Source organism: Ornithodoros turicata, chromosome 2, assembly GCF_037126465.1.
Source record: "Ornithodoros turicata isolate Travis chromosome 2, ASM3712646v1, whole genome shotgun sequence".
Taxonomy (NCBI): Eukaryota; Metazoa; Arthropoda; class Arachnida; order Ixodida; family Argasidae; genus Ornithodoros; species Ornithodoros turicata.
In genome coordinates this window covers 82,419,971-82,442,962 of record NC_088202.1, presented here as the reverse complement: position 1 = coordinate 82,442,962, position 22,992 = coordinate 82,419,971, and the positions used below count along the sequence as shown (strand labels likewise).

The 22,992-nt window shown below is 46.0% G+C and overlaps 1 protein-coding gene and 1 non-coding gene across 3 annotated transcripts in view; one reads left to right on the top strand and one right to left on the bottom strand.

The window, feature by feature from the left end:
• LOC135385624 (BTB/POZ domain-containing protein 2-like) overlaps positions 1-22,992 on the bottom strand; it is a 104,839-nt gene that overhangs the window by 4,136 nt on the left and 77,711 nt on the right. The window contains exons 1-2 of one of the 2 annotated variants that reach the window (XM_064615069.1): positions 10,585-11,086; positions 80-495 (exon numbers count right to left, since the gene is read on the bottom strand). In XM_064615069.1, the coding sequence (XP_064471139.1) occupies positions 80-495; positions 10,585-10,797 (629 nt within the window). In that variant the 5' untranslated portion in view covers positions 10,798-11,086. Of the gene's footprint in view, positions 1-79; positions 496-10,584; positions 11,087-22,992 lie in introns of those variants that run through there. The other variant, XM_064615070.1, reaches the window with a different exon arrangement.
• Positions 7,114-7,197, top strand: Trnal-uaa (transfer RNA leucine (anticodon UAA)). Its single transcript has one exon. It is a non-coding gene; the product is annotated as a tRNA-Leu (tRNA).

The window sequence follows — 22,992 nt, the reverse complement described above, 5'->3', positions numbered from 1 at the left end:
ACAAGAGGCGCGTGCTTCAAATGCAGGATAAACACGTCGCATGCAGTGCGTTGGGGCGTTATAATGAAATAAAACTCACTGCAAAACCTTTTGGAAAACATCTGCCTCTACGTAGGGGATGAAGATCTCTTTCAGGGCACATCCCCCGTCTTCACGCTGGACCTCGTGGGCATTCATGATGAGATCTTCAAGATATGGACTGTTCTTCAGTACCATGGCGTGCCCCGGAAGCCTTGTCGTCTGACGACCCGTTCCGACCACGATTTCAACGTCCTTTTGGTCGTCGCTGTTCAACAGGAGGGAAACATCAGGCGCTGATGGCGTGTCGAAAGGCTGTAGTCCGCACAGTTCCGTTTGGGTGCAACGACTTCTGCCGTTCAGGCCGGAACTCGTGTTCCCTAGCATCCGGGGTGTGTTCCTCCACCGACAGTTCTTGCAACAACGGCACAAATCCGCTGCTCCTGCTGTGCTGCGACGGTAGCGACACTGGGCGACCTGCAACACGAAGAGAGCAATGAATTTAGAATTTTCCCTCATTTGAACCATATTAACGTTCGTATCATTAGTTGAGTTGAGTTCGTATCTTGTTGAGGATAAGGTGTTCGAGAGACATTTCAGAAAGAACGCGGCAAAGGTATAGCTCCGTGATTGCATTTGCCGAGTTCGGCTAATCATCACAACATGGATGACGCCAGTCACAACGCTTCATAATCTTGGTTAATGCCGTCACGCAGAATTTAGAGTTCAACACATTTTGCTCAATACATTTGCTGAATTTGGCGCATTCAGTTTCAGGGCCGTCGGAATGTGGGGGCCCTGCACCCCTGCTTCGATGCATAGACGTCGGACAAGACATCTAGTATTCTCTCTCATAAGGCAGGTATTTACAGGATTTACATATCGGTTTGAATTAATTTTGACTGTTGCAAGTAACGTTTTTCTAAGTGAGGAAGATCTCTTCGCAAGAATGTATTCACTGGTACCGTGACTTCCACTCAGACATGAAACACATTTCAAACCTAGGTATGTATCTACCTGACAAGCTCGAAAAGAAAGACTAGTCACTCGTTAACCGTCTCATATTCTGCTTAGTTACGCGTGAGTACTACTAACCTGTCTTCGTGAGCCTCATCATTATATTTGCACCAAATAACCGCGGTAAACGGGGTACATTATCGCCTGTAGCAATGAAACACCTCAATCCTAATAAGCTTTAACTCCAATCAACTTTATTTATTATGTATTTTAAACAACGGTTGTTTGCCAAAAATCTCGAGTGACTCATGGGCCTCCGTAGGGCAGGAGGGTTTCGCCCCTTTATGTCCCCTCTCCCCTCCATACTTCATTCGGCTTTGCGTCCGTTACTGCCAGCTTGTTCCATATTATTATTTTCAAAATAAACAAACGTCCTTTTAACACACGCTCAACCTCAGTCGGAAATGCCTAGTTGGAGCTACCTCTACACGCATGCTATCGTGCTACCATACCCATGAAACCACTAACACGTCATCCCTAACCCTTTAAATACCATGCCAATGATGATGATGGTGCTCAGAAGAACAGACTCTGTTCGAAGCATCGGGCGGCACTCGTCTTGGGGCTCTTCCTTAACGGTTCGCTGGATCCTCTATTTTTCTACATTTTTTATAAAGACTTACATTTATCCATAAGTCTATATCTTTGGAACAATAATTGGCGACTACAGGAAGCGTCTGGTGTGGAGCTGAACTGCACGCGATGCACCAGCGTTATTACAAAATTTCCGCCAGGTGGCACACAGCCTTGATGAGCCCTGCATGCAATCGCGAATTGATTCCATGTAAGTGACGTGGGGAAATTCACGTTGTCTGCCTCTTGTCGCTTCTATACGAACAGTTATGGTAAAAGGGATATAAGTCGAAACTAAGCCCCTTTTGCGATGCTTCTTGACCAGAATGTCACCGTCGCTTGCGTTACTCCACTCCGACGGTCAATAAGACGGCAGTGAATGTACACACGAAAATTATGGTTACAGATTTGATGAACTGTTAATAAATTGGATCGAGCTGTCTATGTTCCCGTCCTCAAATATAAGTATTGAATAATGAATTGACTGTTCACCGTACTGTCGAAATTGTTTTTAATTTTCGTCGAGTAGTCTAGGGAAACGTTCTTGTGCATCCTGAACAGGATTTGAACTTTGCGGTTATTCATCTCTTAGTCTTCAGGGAATTTAAGTGACACGTGCTTTGTATTCATTACTTTTAGAATGTCATGTTTAATAGAAAACAAGTCCCCCCCCCCTCCCCCGATGTTCCATGCACTTCTGCACCTTCTCATGATCTCCTTTCGACATGGTCATGATGCCCTTGTCGTCGTCGTTCCTTGGGAATATGTTTGAGCAACGAGAAAAGGTTACGTAGAACAGAATGTATATACGTGGAAATAAATTATAACAACACGAAACATCAGATCCGTTCGGTGCGAAATCCAGCCGCTCTTTTGTTTTCTTTCCATATATTTTCAGTGCGGTAGCCTGCATTGTTCCTTCAATCACATATTTTGTGTTCAGGCTGTAAAGCAGTGACCTGGCAATAGGCGAGTTGAAACACAGTAGTAACGCAGTTGGAACGTGACACACGGCGTACACATTTTCAAAATAAATTCTTTTCATCGTTTGCTTTTTCCAGCGACAGCTATCAGTAGTCTGTGAACATTGTGTGTAGTCAAGTCCACAGACTACACATGTGAGCATGTGTAGTCTATAGCATTTGATGGTGTTTTATGTTTTATAGCACATATAACGCATAACACTTCCGCCGAGACGCCAGCGCAATATATATTGCCATTAGATTGCCATTAAAACCATTGGGTAAAGAGTCGACCATGTCTGTTTATGCGATTCATTACAAAGGCGAACCTACAAAAATAAGAAAAACGCAAGTCTCTCAAACGGTCACCGTAGCACAGCAGAAAAGAAGCAACGGAGCTAACACCTGCCGGGTGGAAATTGCCGAAGCCGTTGAGCCCAAGCGAGTTTTGAAGGGGCGGTAGCGAAAAGCCAGACCCCAGACATCCGGTCGTTCCAACGGAAACCCGATGGAAAGGGAGGCAAGCAGTTTCCACTTTCGCCGCGGTCCAGGCGCGATCAAACATCTCCTAGCGCAATAGCCTCTCACTCATTGCGGAAACAAGCTCGCGCAGGAGACGCGATCCGCGTTGTGGGGCTTTCGCATCCATAGCATTCTCACTCGCACATTCTCATAAATTATAGTGCGCGCCATAGCCACCATAGCGACCTACCGAGCCTTCCGTGATCCCGCGTTGCGTCTGCAGTTCTGTTGTTAGGAGGAGGAGTGTTCCCCATGGACCGATTAACGCACGCAGTACTCGAGTATACTTGGTACTTTAGGTGCTTCCCATCATTGCACATAAATGTGGACATGGGACGATGATGAGAGGTGTGCGAGGGTGCGGATATATCCGCAGATCAGCGCGACAGCCTTGTTTGCGGAGCCGCGCGGCTCTGCGGTGCCCGCGGATGTCCATATTTTTATTTTTATGTTTTCTTTCGCAACTATCTTTGTCGACGTCCCTAAAGGGGAGCCGAAATCGAGATCACAATGGTATTGAAATGTGCCGCTGCTTGCATTGTACTGTGCGTTCAACTATTGGACAACTGTGGATGGGATATCATTCCTGCGAAAGACTTTGTATGCTGAGGAGCAAGAAACGTTTCTAACACATCATATTCGTCATGGTGATTTGCTTCCCACAAATGCTATAATCGCGGTTGTGCGGATATACTTAATAACAGCGCGGATTCTGATGCGGATATACCTGTTTCAGATAGCGCGGTTGCGTACGATGTCACTGATCTTACACTGGCGGATAGGATAGCGTGCGGATGCGGATACTGTCAGTCTTATCCATGCTCACAATGGTACCGAAAGCGGGAGGGCCGCTGTATTCGCAACTGGAAAGTTTCAAAGCGGTGACCCTCCACACGTTTCTACGCCAGCGAGTTTGACCCCAACAGATGCGCGGCTCCACCCAGTATGCCGTCGTTACGCTGGACGCGTCCGCCATGACTCTTTTGCGACGGTCCAATGCTTATCTATGACACCGATGACCGCGCACTCGACAAAAACATAACTACTACGGAACATGGACAACCAAATCACGTTCGCAACTTCATGATTACATAATGAGCACAGCGCCAGTCTGATGACTGTTGCTGATCGTCTTTCACCATGACGAGATTAGAATACACAAAAGTAGGCTCTCGCTAACACCAGGGGACGCTTTACAATGTACATAAGAGCTGTGTAAGAGCGTGTATGCATGTTGCCTGTGGCCATGGAAATTAATAAATTCGTCACATGCGATGCATCATTTGCTTGCCCTGTGTCGGACAGTTTTTGCCAAATACCGTGCCTGCTGCAATGCGTTCGACTTATGGTGAATCTCTTGCTCTTGTGAACGAAACCCGGAGGTGTTTACGTGCCCGTATTCCGTCTATATTATGTTTGGTGCGATAAACGAAGGCCAGTATGATCAGACTACACAGTTTGAGAATAAAGTAAACAACGTGTATGGAGAAACCAAACTAGAACATAGTTTCAGCTGTCGATCCTTATTGTGAAGGAAAAAAAGAACTATGTTCTAGTTTGGTTTCCCCGCACACGTTGTTTACTTTATTCGTAAACTGTGTAGTCTGATCCTTATTGTGGAGGTATTTTCTCCATTTTTTTTTTCCTTTTTCATTCACTCACTCACTCACTCACTTATTGTGAAGGGGCTCATTATTTCATTCCCCGCATCTCCACCAGCAATGAGGTAGAGTATCCCCCCTGGCGATGAACCTCCACATTCATCGTCTTACAATAAAGTTGTTATTATTGTTAGTTTCAGCTGAATAATCAACTGGCGCTTTAATCGTCGATGAAGAAATTCTGCTTGAGTAGTGGCAGTTCTGCTTCGCATGTTAAAATGATACCCGCTGTTGAACAGTGATTGAGAACCATTTATAACAAACATTAAAATGTCAATGACCTCTGTACACAAGAATATAATTTGCTTCCTGCGTGAGCTTGCATTTTACCACACTATTTTTTTTATTTGCTTTTGCGGATATTGTTATACACGAGTACTAAACTTCAACCAGAAGAATCTCTTTTGCCAAATGTGTGCCACAGAATATTTGCAAAGGGAGGCACGTTTTCGTAATTGTCTAGCAGTCAACAACAACTCTCTTCGTTTACCATGACGGGTACGCACTCTGACTAAAGTAGTATATCCCCAAAAAAGAATATATATATACCTATAATGTTAACAACAAAAATAAGATGGACCATGGAATAATTAAAGTTTCCAAGCTCGAAATCACCCTTCCTCTCTCTTTCCCAGTTTCCTTCTTTCTTTTTTTTAACCACTCAAACTACTCAACATCACGAGAGACCCCTGTGACTCATGTGTGCAACGGATGCACAGCACAACGAACGGTGCATCCTGCGCTCAAGGTCAGTCGGAGGAAATATAAGGAACTTTCCATTTTAGAGCCGTTGCCTCCGCTCTTTTATTTATGTATTCATTTTTTTTCCGGCCTCACTAATACACAACCGGAAAAATAGCACGCTCCAGCCACACCACACAGCCGACTTTTTGCTTTTTCCAAACATCAAAAACGATGAGACATCCCTTGGGGTCCGTGCCCTCGCATTTCTTATCGTTACTTCAAACTTCCTCAGAGGAAAGTCAAGGAGGAAAAGTTATTGACAGATCTCCTTTAATTCGAGGGGCAGCGAAGAAAAATGTACCTTTGCTAGTATACTCCACTCAGTACATACATATTATCACATATTTACGCCCCAAGGCGTTGATTCTTTCATTCATTACTGCCAACTACGTCGTCACGCAATTAGTGGCAGGCGCGGGCGCGCGGCCAAGGCAGGACTCCGTCGAGATTTGCTCCCGGGGTGAGGGAGATTCGGGGTGATTATGGTGGTATATTCCTTCAATATTCATCACTCATTATAGCGCAATACCACAACTGGTCTGGCAACCGGGAGGGGGTAATTGAGTTAGCAGCACTATGTAAAGTGCTGCTGAACCCTCGATGCAAAAGGCCCACCAGGGGTACCCCATCACATTCCATCCATCCATCCATCCATTCTTCATTCCACCCTGCAACGCAATAGTTGTGTGAGATTGTATGATCTTGTTCATTTTCACTGTATCTTTAACGTTTTATTGTAGCTATCTATCACTAGGAGTAAAACTGATCAATGAAACTTTTTTTAGAAATATTAATTGCCTGGACATATGCATGCAGTCGGTTTTCCCACATTGCCCACCAGAGCAGAGGAAAAAAGATATATAACAATAACTACAACAAAGTCAATTTCATGATTCTCAGATGCGACGGACGTTGTATTTGGTTGGTGTTTCTGGTGAGGCAAAACTGTACGTTTACATAGTTACGAATAAGTTTTCTTGTGCGAAACCAAGTCGTGCTTCGAGGTGTTGCAACAAGGAAGTGTGTGATGTTGCTTGAATCCCTCAATATATATATGGCAATTTGTTAATAAAGTGCAAAATGTACAAGGGCAAATGTAAATAAAGTGTTGCGTTTACTGTTTGTACAGGAAATGCCCGTTTCGTTTCTCGTCGACTCTCAGCGAGTGTATTCTTGTTTGTTTTCTTTGTTTTTGTTATTGTTTTGTTTTTGTTTTGTTGAGCAAAATAACAACTGACTTTTCCCACGGAATATAAAAAAAAATTAAACACTGTAAGCCGGAAATCTTAGCAATATGGTAACATCCGCTGTACTTGACAGAACCACGAAACTCTATTCGGACATCCGAAAAAGGTCCCAACGCCCCACTTTCCAACAGCCCCGTCCCTGGAACGTGCCCCTCGTACAGGGGGACACAGGACAAAACACTGACTTCACCGCCTTGCTTGCATTCTGCTTTCATGTTCATCGTACACGATATTTCGTTTCCGATCCGATATTAGTAGAGACGGGAGAAGCATGAAAAACACAAGCAAAGCAAAAGTCTAAGACACGGAGGCCTACTAAAAATTTGGAGAGGACTGTATCATATTCCGCAACGGAAAGTAGCACAATGTGTGAGGATGGCCGAGTGGTCTAAGGCGCCAGATTTAAGCTCTGGTCCTCGCAAGAGGGCGTGGGTTCAAACTCCACTTCCGACAACAATTTTTTCGAAGTCTCTCTCAAAAATGTGCACGTCAAAACAAATACGTACACCGTAAAAACATCGCGTCCTCATAATACACCATCCCGAAATTAGTATGAAACGTTCCTGCACGTGGCCTTGACCATTTGCAGTCTGCGCCGCATAGCCTTCTATTTATATTTGGTCCAATAAAAAGTGGGGCCATAAAATGAATCAACCGTAACATACTATGAGCGTACTCACAAGACGCGACTGTTTACGATACACTAATATTGACGTTTTCTCGTCGAGTGGTCCATTCCACGTCGCATGTATAACTCGACGCTTTCGTTGAAAATATCCCAAGAATGCGTGGACATGAAAGGAGGTCATGCGAAAACAGTAAATGACCACTTGCGTTCTGCACCGCTGCACACATCAACATCTATGTGCCTCCTTCCTGCATTACACACTGCCTGTCAGAGAGGTTTCACGACAAAATTGTAAGTGCCTGTCAACAATGATTTATCCAGATCTCCCTACACCCCCTGAGCATCCCCCAAATGCTCGACGTCACCCCTTCCCTTTCTCTCCTGTGCACCCTATACGGGGAGGGCTTTGTCATTTCAGCTTTAGAAACACACGTCAGCATTCGTAAATATACATATAACCCACGTGCTTACCATTCTGTATAAATAAGTCCCTGTGAATGCAGTGTTGAGACCAGACACCTGTGTTGCCACGTGGGAAGTTATTTACGACTAACTTTGATTGACTGATTGAAAACTAGACTATTTTCATATCATTTACCTACACTACACCGACGTCATTGTGTTAATGCTTGCCAATAGTCCTCCACATTACACATTTTCGAGTGGCCTTCGCCAGTTGGAGCAGAATAGACGACCTGTGTTACGGTAGCTTAGCTCAACGTCGCGGGTTCGATCCCTGCCGAAAACGGCAGCTTCGTAGCCAGCAGCACTGTAGCCACACAAATAAGCTGACACACCTTGCGTGTAAATATACTCCCAATTACTATACAGTAGCGCGGGCAACACATCACGTGACATGGACGGTACGTCGTACCATTTGAGAGGGGGATTAAGTGGTAGATCTCGTCCTGTCCACTTCGTATGTCGTCCACGTCTTTACGCCAAACTCAGGGTAATGTCTTCTACAAGTAATATTCACAATGTTGCGCGCACTATCTCGGAGAACGTAGCTGCTTGCACAGTTGAAGTGTTTATTGTACAGCTGTTGTGTGTGTACCTCAACACAGCAGCCATGATGTGCGAACGTGTGAACAGCCGCCCACATAAATGTTATCACATACACAATTAATGGGGAAAATAAGTCAGGAAAAAAAGTACAAGCCGGAATGAGAAAATAACCGCGCACGTCAGACTAAAGCAATTTTTATAAAGAAAAATGTGCACAGGGTCTAAGTGCAATCCAAACCTACAGTTTTTTTTTTTTTTTATTCTTTCTGCGTTGGCTAATGCAATCATAATATCATTCTCTCACTACAGGCATTGTTACAAACTTTTGTCCTTGCTTTCCCGGTGTTTCTAAATGCAAGGGTCAGAATAAGCATGTTATGTGTTCGGGGAGGGGGGCGGGGGGTAATGGCAAGATCGGCTCGCCGTTGTTGGCCACACAGAAGTCAGCGAGAACAGACGGATGGAGGATGAAGGGTGGACACACGCACACAGAGACACACATACATTGGATGATGATGGGGTGGGCGATTCACCGCCGCTGAGGCGGTGGAGATGCGTAGAGGGTGCGTATGGTTTGTGCTCGACATGGTCAGATGACAGGATAGTTACTAGTCAGGAACCAGTTACTTTTTCTCGGATCATTTAGCAGGTCACGACCACTTTTTTTTATGTGCTCAGCTGACGTTTACTCGAACTGCGACGCTCCGTTAGAGAATGTACGCGTGGGTTGCAGCACTAGTCGACGGTTCTGAAACAGCTCAAGAACCTCTCGCAGACGACGTTGAAGGCGGTTGGCTTCGTGGTGGAGCGTGTTTGGGAGCGTTTGGTCGAAATTGGTGGAGTAGCCGTGGATGCCGAAGATTTTCTCGCTCTATACTCTCGGATACGCTATGTTCCGCAACGCCTGATCGTTACATGAGATTTCGTAAGTGACACAATCGCAAACGCGTAAATTCTACGACGACAAATCCGAAATAGAACGCGAAAACTGCTGAAGTTTACGGCACTACGTATTGTTTGCTGTCGATATCGCATACACGTATTCCGTTTGTTTCTCTATTTCCCACTTAGATGAACACTTCCGGGAACGCGATTCTGCTGCTTTTGTGTATTAATATTCCGGCAGGTGCAATAGTTCGTTGACTGCGCTGTCCTTTTCCGCAATGCATTTCCACCACATAGAGCTTGCGTGCAACGAAATGCGAGACCCGCATGTGGGCGCAGTCTTTCGCGCTTGGGTATCAAGTGCGGCACAAAATGGTGAAGTAGAGACGACAATAGACTCAACAAGACAGACTGCTGGCTGCCACCCCGGCACGTCTTTCTTTTTTATCAAGTCTATCTGTCCGTACTTTTTGTGTTTTCTTCGCTTTTTTTTTCGTCGGTTTGCAGCGAAATAACGGAGCAGGCGGATGGTCTGCCGTCTCCCCTTCGCGTTTTTTATTTTTATTTTTTATTTTTTGAATGTGCAAACATTTTCTACAGAAATGTCTAGCGCTGCGCTCTGTCCTGCCTGTATGAACGAGGGGATACGTCACAAATAATCGAGAATAGTTCAGGAAAATACCATCCATGCCCTTCAAAAAGAAAGAAAATAAATGCTATGGTAACAGCCGCACCTGTGTACACTTCAGTGTCGTGCGTTTATGGAGTGGGAATAGCAATGTATATTGTGTAACTACAGGTACATAACTGACGCAGCCAATAAAGTATGACATTCAACGAAACGAGACTGTGCATTCGGTAGGTGTTGTGAACTTGACCTGGCTACTAGGGCTCTTTTTTTTTTTTTTTTTTTTTTCATTTTGTCGTTGCGTGCATAGGATAGCGTAATTGCAGCACCAAAAATTTCTGGATTTGTATTTCGTCAATGAATAGCTCATTAAAAATCAGCACGGCATACTGCTTTGGTACACAGGGTCACATGCTGTTATTACAATGTGTTTTTGCTCAAAAATGAGCATGGCCATAAATTAACGAGTTCCATGTCTCCTTCGAAGCGTACACATTGCGTTGTTTTCTTGTCACTTTCCACAACAGCTGCAAAAACAAAGGCAAAAAGAAAATGACACATTCGATATTGCCCCAACCTGTGCATGTCTGTTTGCCCAGCCCAGCTGTTCATTGAGGAAGTGACTACAACGCACTCACAGAAAAGCGTAAAACTCAGAAAAACCGTAAATAATGAGACGAAAAATCCTTACGCGGAAGGCCACGCCTCGTCGCTGCCTTCTGCAACGGACAATCCACCGCTGATGGAAGTACGGCAGCTGCACGCAGCATTCGCGACTTTGCACAACACGCACAGCAAAGCGAACTACTTCCTTCCGCCTGGCTGAAGAGTCAACAGCCAAGAAGTCGTAACGCAAATCAGCGTATACGACGCTGTGCACACGATAGATCTTCTCCACTGCCATGTCTTCAGGTAGTCAGTTAGTTCCGCTCAACCACACAAGTCACTCACAGTTCACAGGCACACGTGTGACAGTACACTGCACATGTAACGGTTGTCGCCCGCATCGCGAACGCTGCCGAACAGGTGTTGCTGCCAAGCCCTTTCGCGACGCCGGGTTCGAGAGGTAACAACGGACCCGGTACGTTGAGATGCGATCGGTGCAGCAACAACTGCTGTGGTGAAGACGAGTACTTCTGTTGTGGCGTTTTGGAAAAGCGCGCCGGCACCCCACCTGACTGTGCATCCCCGGCGTTCCCTCTCCATGCATCTGGCGAGAGAGGAGGAAGGACAGATGTTGTCGTTGGGATAGGAAGGGCAAGTTTGCGTTATCGCTCGCTCCCTCTCTCCGCCATCCAAGTTTGCTCAACCTCGTGCGTCGACCAGCAGTCGGTTGAACGTTGTTGTGGAGTGCGTTATGTGTTTTGGAGTTTTTGTGGAGAGCAGTCACGACGCGATTCCTCTGGTGGCTGCCGTCTGGAATTTTGACGGGCATGCAATTTTTGTGTTATACTTATTTGTATCATACTTATATCATACTTATATGTGGAGTATACGGCTACATGTGCTGGTTGCTCACAGAGGAGTGCAAACAGCTGTCTCTCTGCATTTTGTCCGTGCCCCCACACCTGACTGGTGGAAATAAAATGAAATGAAAATGAAAAACGGGATACGTTTATTGAGGAAGGGGAAAAAGTAATTTAGATGGCAAGGGCATAAAATCATGGTAATACGTGATCTTGGAAAGACGACACCACAGTTTCGCAAGTTAATCGGTCCTCCAACATGTTAGAGGAAGCGCGCTTCGTACGCTTCAGAGAAATACGGTTCCTCACGAAGGAAGTGAAAAACCGTAATATCAAGGACAGTTTCTTTTTTCTTTTCTTTTTTTGTTACCGGACCCAAAGGAGTAGGATGCGTCGCTTCTTGCGCCAATATTCGAAAACCTGAAACAGTCAGCTCTCATGCTTAGCAAGCAATCACGACGCAGATATAGTACGAAACAGCAAGCCGCCGAAACTGCAATGAATTTCACAACATGTGTTCTGTGAAACTTGGAATGGGTGGAACTGAAGAAGTGACTCTCGCTCCTATATCTGAAATCCCACATAAGTTCATGTATAGAACATGCCGCGAAAGGATAAACAATAAATCAGAGTATTATGTAGGGAGATATGGCTAATAACAATGGCTAAAGACACCACACCAGGGGGTGGATCTATTATCTTTCTGAGGGGGGGGGGGCAGCCTTGGACAGCATGCTACATACTCAACCTATGATTAGTTGAAGCACCTCTGACGGCAGAAATGGAAGGGAAGGTGGTGAGGACATCAGGACCCCCTATATCCATGATGCCTGCACCCCACCAATGTTGTAAAAGGTGTAAAAGGACAACGGTGTAAAAGCACCCATGGTGCTATTATTCGCCACACCGAGACACTCAACCGGGACACGAGGTGATGCATAAACCACGAGTACAAACGAAATCATAATAAAAACAATAATGCGTCGGCTGACAATTACCGGATGGAATGTCTGTGACGGTCATATACCCACGTCGATGTGCTTGCGGTGTTGCATGATGCTACCGTTCGTGAATTTCGTTTCGTTTTCGACGCTCGTGACGTCACAGTGGAACGAAGCCCAAGGTTTGGTGACACAAGCTGCGGGTGTTATATGAACAGCTACTGATAAATAGAACGCACAGCGAGCATATGACGACGTCATAGTTTAACATGATGAAACAATGGTGTGTCGTGTTCGGTTGTTTCAGACGCATGCAGTAGCCTCAGGTCTTGTAGATGGTGTGTCGCAATGCCTGATGATGGTCGCAACGGATGAAAACATTCCAAGGCAGATAAATATATGCCATTCACCAACGGTCATTATGGCAGCCAGATATTTTGGCATGTGCCGTGAACTCAGTCTGATTTTTATGGCGTATACAACATACATGAAGCAATATTAGTAGCAAACCAAATATTGGCTGACCACTCTCAACACTTAAAAAAGAAGTCAAGAAATATTGCCTTTGTATTGCGATAAGTTTGCGATGTTCGATCGAAACTCGGCAGACAATTTCAAACAAACAAAGCCCGCGATTATCAGTGGCTGCCCGTGTGGCTATGGCTCTGCCGAATATAGCGTGTCATTACATATTCAAAGTGTAAGAATGAGCTGTCGTGCATGTTTGTTTCTTGAGCACCTGGAAGTAAGGTTTATGGTAAAATAACTTTTCGCTTGTGACGGCCCGCCACAGGCTATGCAAAATTAACGCGTGTGTTCATGTAGACACTGCCATAAATAGATGCGGGCAGCTACGCTGTGGTTCCGTTGCAGGGCGGAAGTTTGCGACCCCCTCCGCTTTAAAGGGCTAAAATCGGTAACGCCTTATTTGAAGAAGGTACGCGCCAGGAGTGACTGTTCGCGTAACCATGCGAGAAGGGGTCTCTCTGCTCCGCGATGTATGATCTGGGAAGTGGTCCCGATAGCACACCCGCTTGAAGAAATGTGCCTATTCCTCAGGACCTTGTTATACTGCGCGATAGATATTGTTATCAATCACTTCGGCTGGCTGCAACTCAAGCTGTTATTGTTATGACGATACTTGTGCCAGGCCACTCTTTGCGTCACACATGCGCCTTTATTTTTCTCTCGTTTATTGGTGCAGTGCGTTCTAATGATATATTCCAATTCACTGTCTTTCTCGTAACTTCCATATTGTGACTTCCGATACGTCCCATCACACAAATTCAGTGCGTAGCGGCTTCTGAAGCAACCTTTGACCGATAACGGGCCCACTGCATTTGCACTGCACAACGGTACAACTTCACGTGGCTCAATAAGCTCAATAGAAATATTGAAGCAGCTCTAAAATGTTACTGACAACAACAACAACAACAACCACACACACACGCACACATAAATTGGATGATGGTGTGGTGGGTCATTCACCGCCGCTATGGCGGTGCACAAACGCATCCTATTCCTGTAGGTCGTAGAAGTAATATATCGTTTATGCCATTTTTTAACAACCGAATACAATTCGAAATCCGGTCCGTAAGCTAGGTTGATGAAGTTTATATAGCAGATCACACTATTCATGCCGATAGTCTTGGTCTCTGTGATACGCCCTCAACACTATTTTGATAGTTTTTATTATGAACCTGTGCGTATATAGTGGTGCGACCCCAACGTGCATACGATAGGAGTTAGCACGTTTTTTTTTTCTTAACTTTAATTATGGCAGTTGAAGAAAACTGTTCTTTTTTTTACATAGGTTTGTTTTGTTGTTACTTTTTGGTTTTGTTAAGTTATGGACAACAGTAAACACCAGGAATTATGACCGAGGGGAACTCTCTCATTTGAAGTGCATCGCAAGATTTCGGGCGTAGAATGTATATTGGTGAGTTTTCATTTAATTCCATTTGGATCATTCTATTCTGTTGCGTAATAACACTTTATTTTTAATTGAGTTATTGCCCCCCCCCCCCCCCCCCCAGCACTGTGACGCAAAAGCGTTACAGCATCACATTAAATTCCTTGAGTGTCAGCCAGATCGGGAAAACGTAACTTTTCAGCATTCAGCTTCTGCTCTTCGCTCCATCGCGCAAATCCCGCCATTTGTCGGAATTCGGTTAACCATTTCTTCGCTCCAATGTCCAACAATGGCGAGCCAATCCTGCCATTACCCCCCCCCCCCCCCCCCTTCCAATGACATGCGAACGGCAAAACTCTTGAATGGCACTAGATAGAGATACCTAGTCGGACGGTCATGCTGTGTAGGAAAGCGTTGTATAGCAATTGCGCGAAGATGTCCATCATACGCGGCAGGGTAACTTGAGTGACATTTGAAGAAGAGGGGGTTCCACCAGTGTCGGCAAATCCTTCTCGAGTCACAGTTGAACGCGGCACCGCAGCAGCAGCATCAGTGATGCCTGATTGTCCACTGAGTTGGTGAATCCCTTGTTGCAGTTGTCGCCATTGATCCAACCTTTGCATGAGTTGGGCGGGTGATTGGTCCTCGAGACCACCCATATCCTGACTCTCATTGACCCACGCATCAGCAGCGATGAATCGAGTGATGTCAGAATCGGTGCTGGCACTGCAGTCTTGTTCTCGACGGATGTGCTTGACGGTACTGATGTCTTCGGTGCAACCCGCTTTCGAAGCATTCTACACCGTTGACAAGTCCCTTCTCAAACTGACAATGAATCAAAATTCAAGAATCCGTCTAATCCCACTTCTGAGTGTCTACCGCTTGTCTAGAGGCTCAAAACACACGAATGCTCGGGAGCATCTTTATTTCTCTAACCGCTGCTCCTTTTTCGGGGATGTACATGATATCTGATATATTAGGTACATAGTATAGCTTCAGATAAACAGTTCGGGGGCCCTTCTGAGTCATGCGGCGGACTGGCCCCGTGCGTTTTCTTCAACGGGCTAAAGTGCGCGAGTTCGCACGCTTACAAATATTTTGAACTAATGGAACAAGGCGGGGTAGTCGGTACAAGGTTCATACTTATAAATGCAGCAAGGAACGACGAAGACTCGCTAACTATATGAGATCCGTCACACGAACAACCATCCTGAAACAGTGGCTAGGTGGTAAAGCCCAACCTCTTTCCTCCTCGTCTACTCATCTTCTCCGACGAATAGGTCCTGAGTTGAAGTTCAGTGTCCCACAAAGCCTTATAGGTGGGGTGCATTGACGTGCGCAGGGTCACCAGAAAGAAGGGAAAAGCACGGGTGAAGCTATGGTGTGACGTCATATGCACGCCACCTATACTCGCTCGGTGCAATCACTTCTTCACGGATTTCGATTACAGGTACAGTACGGGCGTCAGTTTCTTCACAAAATTGGGAGGGCCAACTCCGCGAACTGCTTAACGTGCGCCGTTGCGGAAGACACAGAACACATTGTGACAGATATGCCACCCAACGTTCATCATTGAAGGCCGCTCTCAACCGACTGGACGGTAGACCTTTTGACATTGCAAATATGTTAGGTGTTTGGCCCTCGAGCAAGAGGGATGCAGCTCTGACAGCACTAGTGAATTTTATTGCACAGTGTTCTTTGGAATCCGTTTATAAGGTTCTGTGCACTGTCGGTGCGTGATGTTGTGATTGTTGCCGCTGTACCGTATCTTTGTTGCTGCTATTGCGTTGTCGTTGATGTTGCGTACGTGTTATCGCTTTGTATATAATTGTGGCCCCGAGACTACGTTTTGGTGGGTGCGTGTGTTACGACGCGTTTCTGTTCTCTCTATTTTTTATATTTAGTTGTATCTTTCTTTTTTTTTCAATTTCTCCATATTTTTTAACATTTACTTATCAACTTATCAACTATTTAAATACTTTCCTGGTGTCCGCTCTCTCCCGCGATCGCGGCTCTCATTCTGTCATTGAACTCAGTATTGTAGCCAACAAATAATGAAGCGCTGTCGACAAGCGCACGTTCCCGTCTCGACATCGCATGCGTCAAAACCAAGGTGTCGAACCGAAATGTTTTTCGTTCCGGTTTTCGATCCGGTTCTATCATAAACGGTCCGGTACCGGTTCTGCTCCGGAGCAAAAAAATAACGGTTCATACCGGTTTTAACCGGTTCCACTTCTGGTGGACATATTCATTCCCAGAAAAAAAATCAATGCTGCAAAATGTAAACCCGTTTATATGAATACATCGTATTTAATATTAATAGGCAGCTGTTGAATTGGTAGCTCCTGGTTCCTGTAGGTGACTGTCCGTTCAAATAGGCTTTCTCTTTTCTTGAAGCGCATGATACAGATGGACTTATTTGTCGTGATGTCATGCGTAAAGTGCTTTCTTGCTGGATTGGTGCGATCGCGTCCCATCCGAATGCCTGTTGCTGCTTGCTCGCCAGCAAGCACTACCGCACGAGTACGACGCAAATCGAGGAACGCCTTCACTCAGAAACGCGCTCGACGGCTCCGTTTTCTTTTCTTCGTGTCCTGTCCACATAGGAGGCGTCACTTCGCACGCGCATGCCTCGCGGATACGTACATGTGTTCAACTTCGCTGCTCTCAACCAAGAGACACGTTAGGCGAGATTACCGATGGAGAAGCCGTTTCGCAGCACCCTTGGGTAGCACATTGGTAGAGAGTCACAACCGGTCACATGTACATCTAAGTCTATGTGCGCGAACGATAAAACTTTACGAAGGGAGCCTAAGGGTCATGGTATACCGACATACATTGCACCGTAACCGTAACGCTCGTGAAGTATCCATGACATGACTTCAGGACACACGACGACAGTTTCATTCGCCTACGCGTAGTCCAAACCGGCGAAGTTTTTGCTTGGACCGAAAACCGTTAACTAAATTTTTCGGTTTCCCTCCTGAGCGAAAAAAACGTATACGGTTTCGATTCCGTTCTGGTTCGCACCAAAATAGCGGTTTTTTTCGGTTTTCGGTTCCGGTTTTCGATTCGCTCCGACACCCTGGTCAAAACTCAGCTCCTGTGAGTCCAAATCACGGTAAAACACAATACCACTGAGCTGACACGAATGATGCCATTTATTCTCCCTAGCTTCAGCTGGACGTCATTACCAGGTGGGTCCTTCCTCGCGGGGAACCTGGCCGCATTCACGATTCAGTATAACAGTTTGCGAAATGCCTATAAATAAGATTTCCCCGGTCTTTGCTGCGTGAAGAGGGCATCATGCCCGCCACTGTGGGCACGTTCGGTTCGTCGGCAATTTCACACGGGTTCATCCCAATGTGGGGCAGGGAGGGCCAGTTGTTTCACCACGTCAAAGTTTCGTCATCGGGGCTTCGATAGGGAGAGGAATGCGCAGGTGCGGGGTCTGCCAAACATTACGAGTCTATTAGATCTGAAGATAGGCATTTCGCGCGATGTTGCAGCCGTTTATAGACGAACGATATTGCAACTGTGGCGCAAATCCTTCGCCAAACACGGTTCCTAGACATTGTCCAAACGCCCAATGTACGCAAGTTGTGCAGAGCCGTGCTACACACAGACAATTTCAAAACATTGCACGCTGAACGTATTGGTGTTTGTTATTTCGTGGCTCAGGGTTTTGTGGTACAAACCTCCGGGAACTGTCACTTTCTTCAACGACACTACAGACAGCAAACGACAGTACTCTATCCCAGTGATTTATCCAGAGCCCCCCCCCCCCCAACACCCCAATTTCTTTTTTCTGCACAACGTAGCTGTAATGATCACCCCCCCCCCCCATTTTTTTGCTACACCCGCATGTCTGTGATTCTGGATAAACTACTGCTCTAACCGAAGGAGCAGCTATGCACTACCTGTAGCCAGCAAAATAACTTCAGTCCATTCAAGCCTGCCCCTGTGGCCGTCCTTCCATTTGATGCCAATACACTCTCAAGGCGGTACACTCTAATGCAGAACAGTGACAGCCTTAGACTCTCAGAAATTACTGTCATTCAGAATGGTGTTGTTCGTTTTCCTGATTTGGTGGAAATGGGTGCCGGACGCCATTTAGTGACCACTTGGATACGCGTTAGTTGCCACACACACACAAAAAAAAAAAGAAGGTACGCCTCTTTCTCACCTCAAATTGGAAGCGATAATTGCATCACTCGGCGCAATGGATGGCGCAAAGCGTGTTATGCGGTGTGTTTTAGGGTGTATGAAGTAATGTAATTGGGGGTTTACGTCACGAGACAACTGAGATCAGGGGTGTATGAAGCCTCAGAGAGAGTCGCAGGGTGCAACAAGATAAGCGTGGGTTCCTTGTTATACGACATCCAACACTGTGCTATGTTGCCGCTAAAAAGGGCTCTACGTGACACAAATAGCACGACTCGTTCTTGTTGCAGTAAACGCGCCCTAAAGGGAGTTATTGTTACTGAAACATCCATTACGTCACCAACTTACTTTTGTGAAAAAGAATTGAGTGTTCACTTCAAGTTTTAGCAACCCTTGATATCGATTCAAAGTTAACCAGCGTTAGCGAAACCGAGCTGCGGCGAGCTGGGAGAGGAGAATTGTTTGTCCCAGTTGTTTCTCCTCACCCAAACTTCCGGAATCGCCTGGAATGACGTCACGCACGCTCGTTATTTTCTTTCCTCCTTGCCTGATCTGGATGCAATCATGGCATATCCGACTTTAACCGACAGGTGCCGGATCAGGGAATTGTCCGGGATCAAGACAAGTCAGGCCGGGCCGCTTGCACGAGCGTTGAGGCTATGAATCAGTGCTGCCCTTGATAGCTTGCCAGTGCTAAAAGAAAGGGAAGCACTATCCCGAAGCTATGAAGGTCAGTACTGACTACTGAGTAATAGCCACAACGTTCCAGCATGCGCGAGCGGGAAATCCGACTTTGTCGGGCATTAGCCGATACGTGTCTGGCCATAGTCAGGGTGAGTCAGTACAATCAGACTCGAGTACGGAGGGTACCCTGCGGAATGTATTTTAAATGTAAAAATCTTCGTGTAGTCGACTGTCCAGTCCACTGTAATTAGCGCGCGTTACGGGACCTTTAATGAGAACTTCGAATGAATGTCACAATGATTTAACCGAAAATTTTCTTAAAGTAAAGTCATAACGTTTATTGTGAACACTAGCAAAAGCAATCTAACACAAAGTAATAACCACAAACTACACAGCTGTGAATGACAAGGCTCGTATGGGAACTTCTATCCGTTCTTTCATTTGCAAGGGTACTTTAGTCCCGCCTAACTCAATCGCTACAAATTTAGTTCCGTGGCCAAAGTGTTTAGATCCAAACAGGTCTGGCCAGATAAGATTATCGGTTCTGGAAGCGTTATTAAGGCCCACCCAAAATAGATGTGGCCTGATTAGGATGCCAGATCTGGAAATGACCCAGTTCCTGATCAGGACCAGATCTGGAAATTTTGATCAGGACAGATAAATAACAGATCTGACATTTTCAAAAGGGCGGGCTCGTGTTTCTCGTTTCGAAGCCCCGGGAGGTAAAAAGGGAGGTAAATCTGGATATCCGCCCAAGTCTACGGTGTCGATGACTTTACGAGTTTAGTCAACAGGCGTGGTTTGAACAGTAAAATGTCTGTACACATCGCTCGCATATATTCGGAGCACGAGTATGTACGCCATCGGGCCACAAATGTGCGTTCGACGTCGGCACGGTGGTCATGTGTTTTCCCTCATGTCACTGTGGTCTGACGTTTCTCGTGATCTTGGCGGTAAGTATTGCCCCTGCTCGCAAATTGTAAGTAAAAATCTGCTTCATGTTAATGCAGGGCGAGACAGAATGCATTGTGTTCCAAGACTGTGGGTGGAGACGTGCCTGATGGTGCCTTCTGCATTCGCAACAATCAACTGATTTTTCGGTACATATTGGAATTAAATTTTCAAGATCGACTAATCGTATTTTTTGATGTCTTACATATTTGGACAACAACATGTATATTCTGCGTGTCAATGTGTGTGTAAATCCTACGCTCTGCGTTTGTCCATTCGCAAGACAGCAGGTCCTTTGAGAGTGCTACTTGGTCCTTGGGCCAACTCATGGTTACAGCATTGGATCATTGAAGTTGTTGGACATTTCCCAATAGGCGCAGGACCGCCCTCCCGTCATTAGTCGTCATTAGCCGTCATGCCAACGCGGTGTATTTGGGTGTGTCACACCAACTGGACACCCCTGCTTTCATTTTGTTAGCACCGGGCTCATTTGCTAACAGCTAGCAATCCATGAATGCAGTGTAGCAAGTCCTAATTTCATGTGACCAACCTTTCTGAACAACATCCATGGCTCCCACTGAACTTTGAAACAAAAATTCAATGGTCTTTCAAGGACTTTTTCAGGCTCAGCCGTCACTTTGTCTGGGACGCAGAACACAGTTTGCGATCACGGCTTCAATGTTGCACAAAATTATTCTATCGGGTGCAGGTATGACATGAGAGAATGAACGGGGACTGCACAAAAGTGATCCGTTCACAAACGTGACCGAGAACTCCTGAATGTGAAAGATCGTAGGTTCGAAAGGAAAGTTGATGAATACAACAGAGGGCACCGTCTATGTCTCGCACCTAGGGAGCCTGCAAGCGCGTTCTCCCACGGAGGAGGAGAACGCGCATGCAGGCTGCATACTCGCACTTCTCGTTTCCCTGCTAACTCGTATGGATTGAAAACTCACATAGTTCTTTCCCTGGAAAAGCGGAATTTACACTACCAGCTCCACGAGAATAAGAAAAGGATGCAAGATCGAGGGTTTTCGAGGACTGTGGTATATTCCAGGGTTTTCCAGACCTTGGAAACTGCCTTTTTGGATTCCAGGGTATTCCAGGGTTTCAAGGACCAGTGGGAACCATGATCCCTCCTTTGCATACTCTCGCCCCGCGCGCTCCGTCGTTCCTTTGTGGTATTGTTGGCTATTAATTAACTCAATGATATTGGATCACTTCTTAGTATAGTAACATTAATAAAACGTAGCACTGACATTATTCAATAGTAAATAACTATTAAACAATTAATAATCAAATAAAATGATGAAACTATAAATATTTTTCGGCGACCACATTTACGTTTGCGGCAAAAAAAAAATCGTGTCCGTCCTTCGAAGGCACATTAGAAAAGTTCAACGGGACATATATAACTGAAATTGGGCGCCATACTGGTGCGAAATCTATTGGGAACGAGTAGACTGTCCTCCCACACCAAGGCTGAGATCCACGGTAAGAGGGATATGGGCGTCACTAGAGTCTAAGGTGTCATATTACACATCCCGTGGATCCCGTAGCAGAGAATGAATTGTCAACTTCCGCGTAAATCCGCCGACATGGACACCTCCGGATGTTGTCAAACGCACGCAGCACACCAAACGGTCTGACTAAGGACGTCATTGCTGCTTGCTGTGCACTGGTGTTGGTTTACTCAGGTTCACGCTGTGATACTTACTGTATTTTGACATACTGCGCGCTCGTACCTCAAGTTTGCACAGGCGATGGTACGCGCGAGCTTCAAAGTCATGCTGTGAGTCCAATCAACTGTGCCGATCGGTGCTTCCCTCCGCAACGCATACTGTGTTTAAACGAGACAAAAATGCGAGAAGGGAAATGACATCTGCTTGTGTCGAATATGCGTCCCCGGAACCAGGGCCGGCAAGACGGGGGAGGGGGGGGGCAGCCGGGGATGGAGCCCAGGGGCCCAGGCCTCTTCAGGGGCACGCCCGACCCAACACCCGACGGAATTGCCAGCACCAGAAGACGTGAGGAGGGGATCGGGGCAGGACTCATCCGGAGTCATCCCCGGGGCCCGTAATTTTTCTCACCCGCCTTGCCCAGTACGGCATACGGGCCCAACCAATGTTGAGATAAATTCAGCTTTTTAAAACACGTCACCCCAGTGACACAAGAACGTCACTGCCATAACCTATACGTAGTGAAGGCCACTTACGAAATAATTATTGTGTAGTCACTATTGCAACACAAGGTGCTCTGAGGGCGACTGTTATTTAGTCACAGCGGTGAATCGTACAAACACATTATCGCAAGCCAGTTATTTCAACGCAGTGCTTTGTTGCGACGAAACCGTTGTCTTAACAGCTAGAGCGTCGATAGTGTGTACTTACTGTGAAACAGAGGAAACACTGAACAACAAAAACAACACAATGTTTCTCCGTTTGGAACAGGCGCATCTTGCTGTAACACGTCTACAGGGATTTCTGGAAAACGAAAATTTCACACCCAGGGATCTATACCTGTGATTCGGGAAAATTCGGTAATTTATACCTCAAGACGTTCGCTTCTCAAGGTATCCAAAAAGGACGATGGATTTGAATATTGACTGGCCCTAACTCTGCTATCTCGCGTTCCCCAGAAAACAACTAATTAATATGCTTGTGGGAACGGCCAGCAGCGGTTCCGGCAGTATGTCTCATCCGTTCTTCATTGCATTACAGCTGCTGATAGCTCCAGTGCTCGGGAACCCTCATGTGCCTCGATCCAACCGTGTCTTCCCATTTCGCCTATTCCCATTTTGCCTAATGCTTCTTAGCAGATTATCTCGCCATCCCTTAGCAGGTTCACCGACCTCGAACTGCAGGGGGTCCCATTTGGCCTAATGTATGCTGCAGACAGTCCCACTTCGCCTACTAATCCGTGTTATGTAAGAAAGAAGGCGGTCCTCTGGCATGCTGCCAAAAGTCCATTTCGGATCTTCA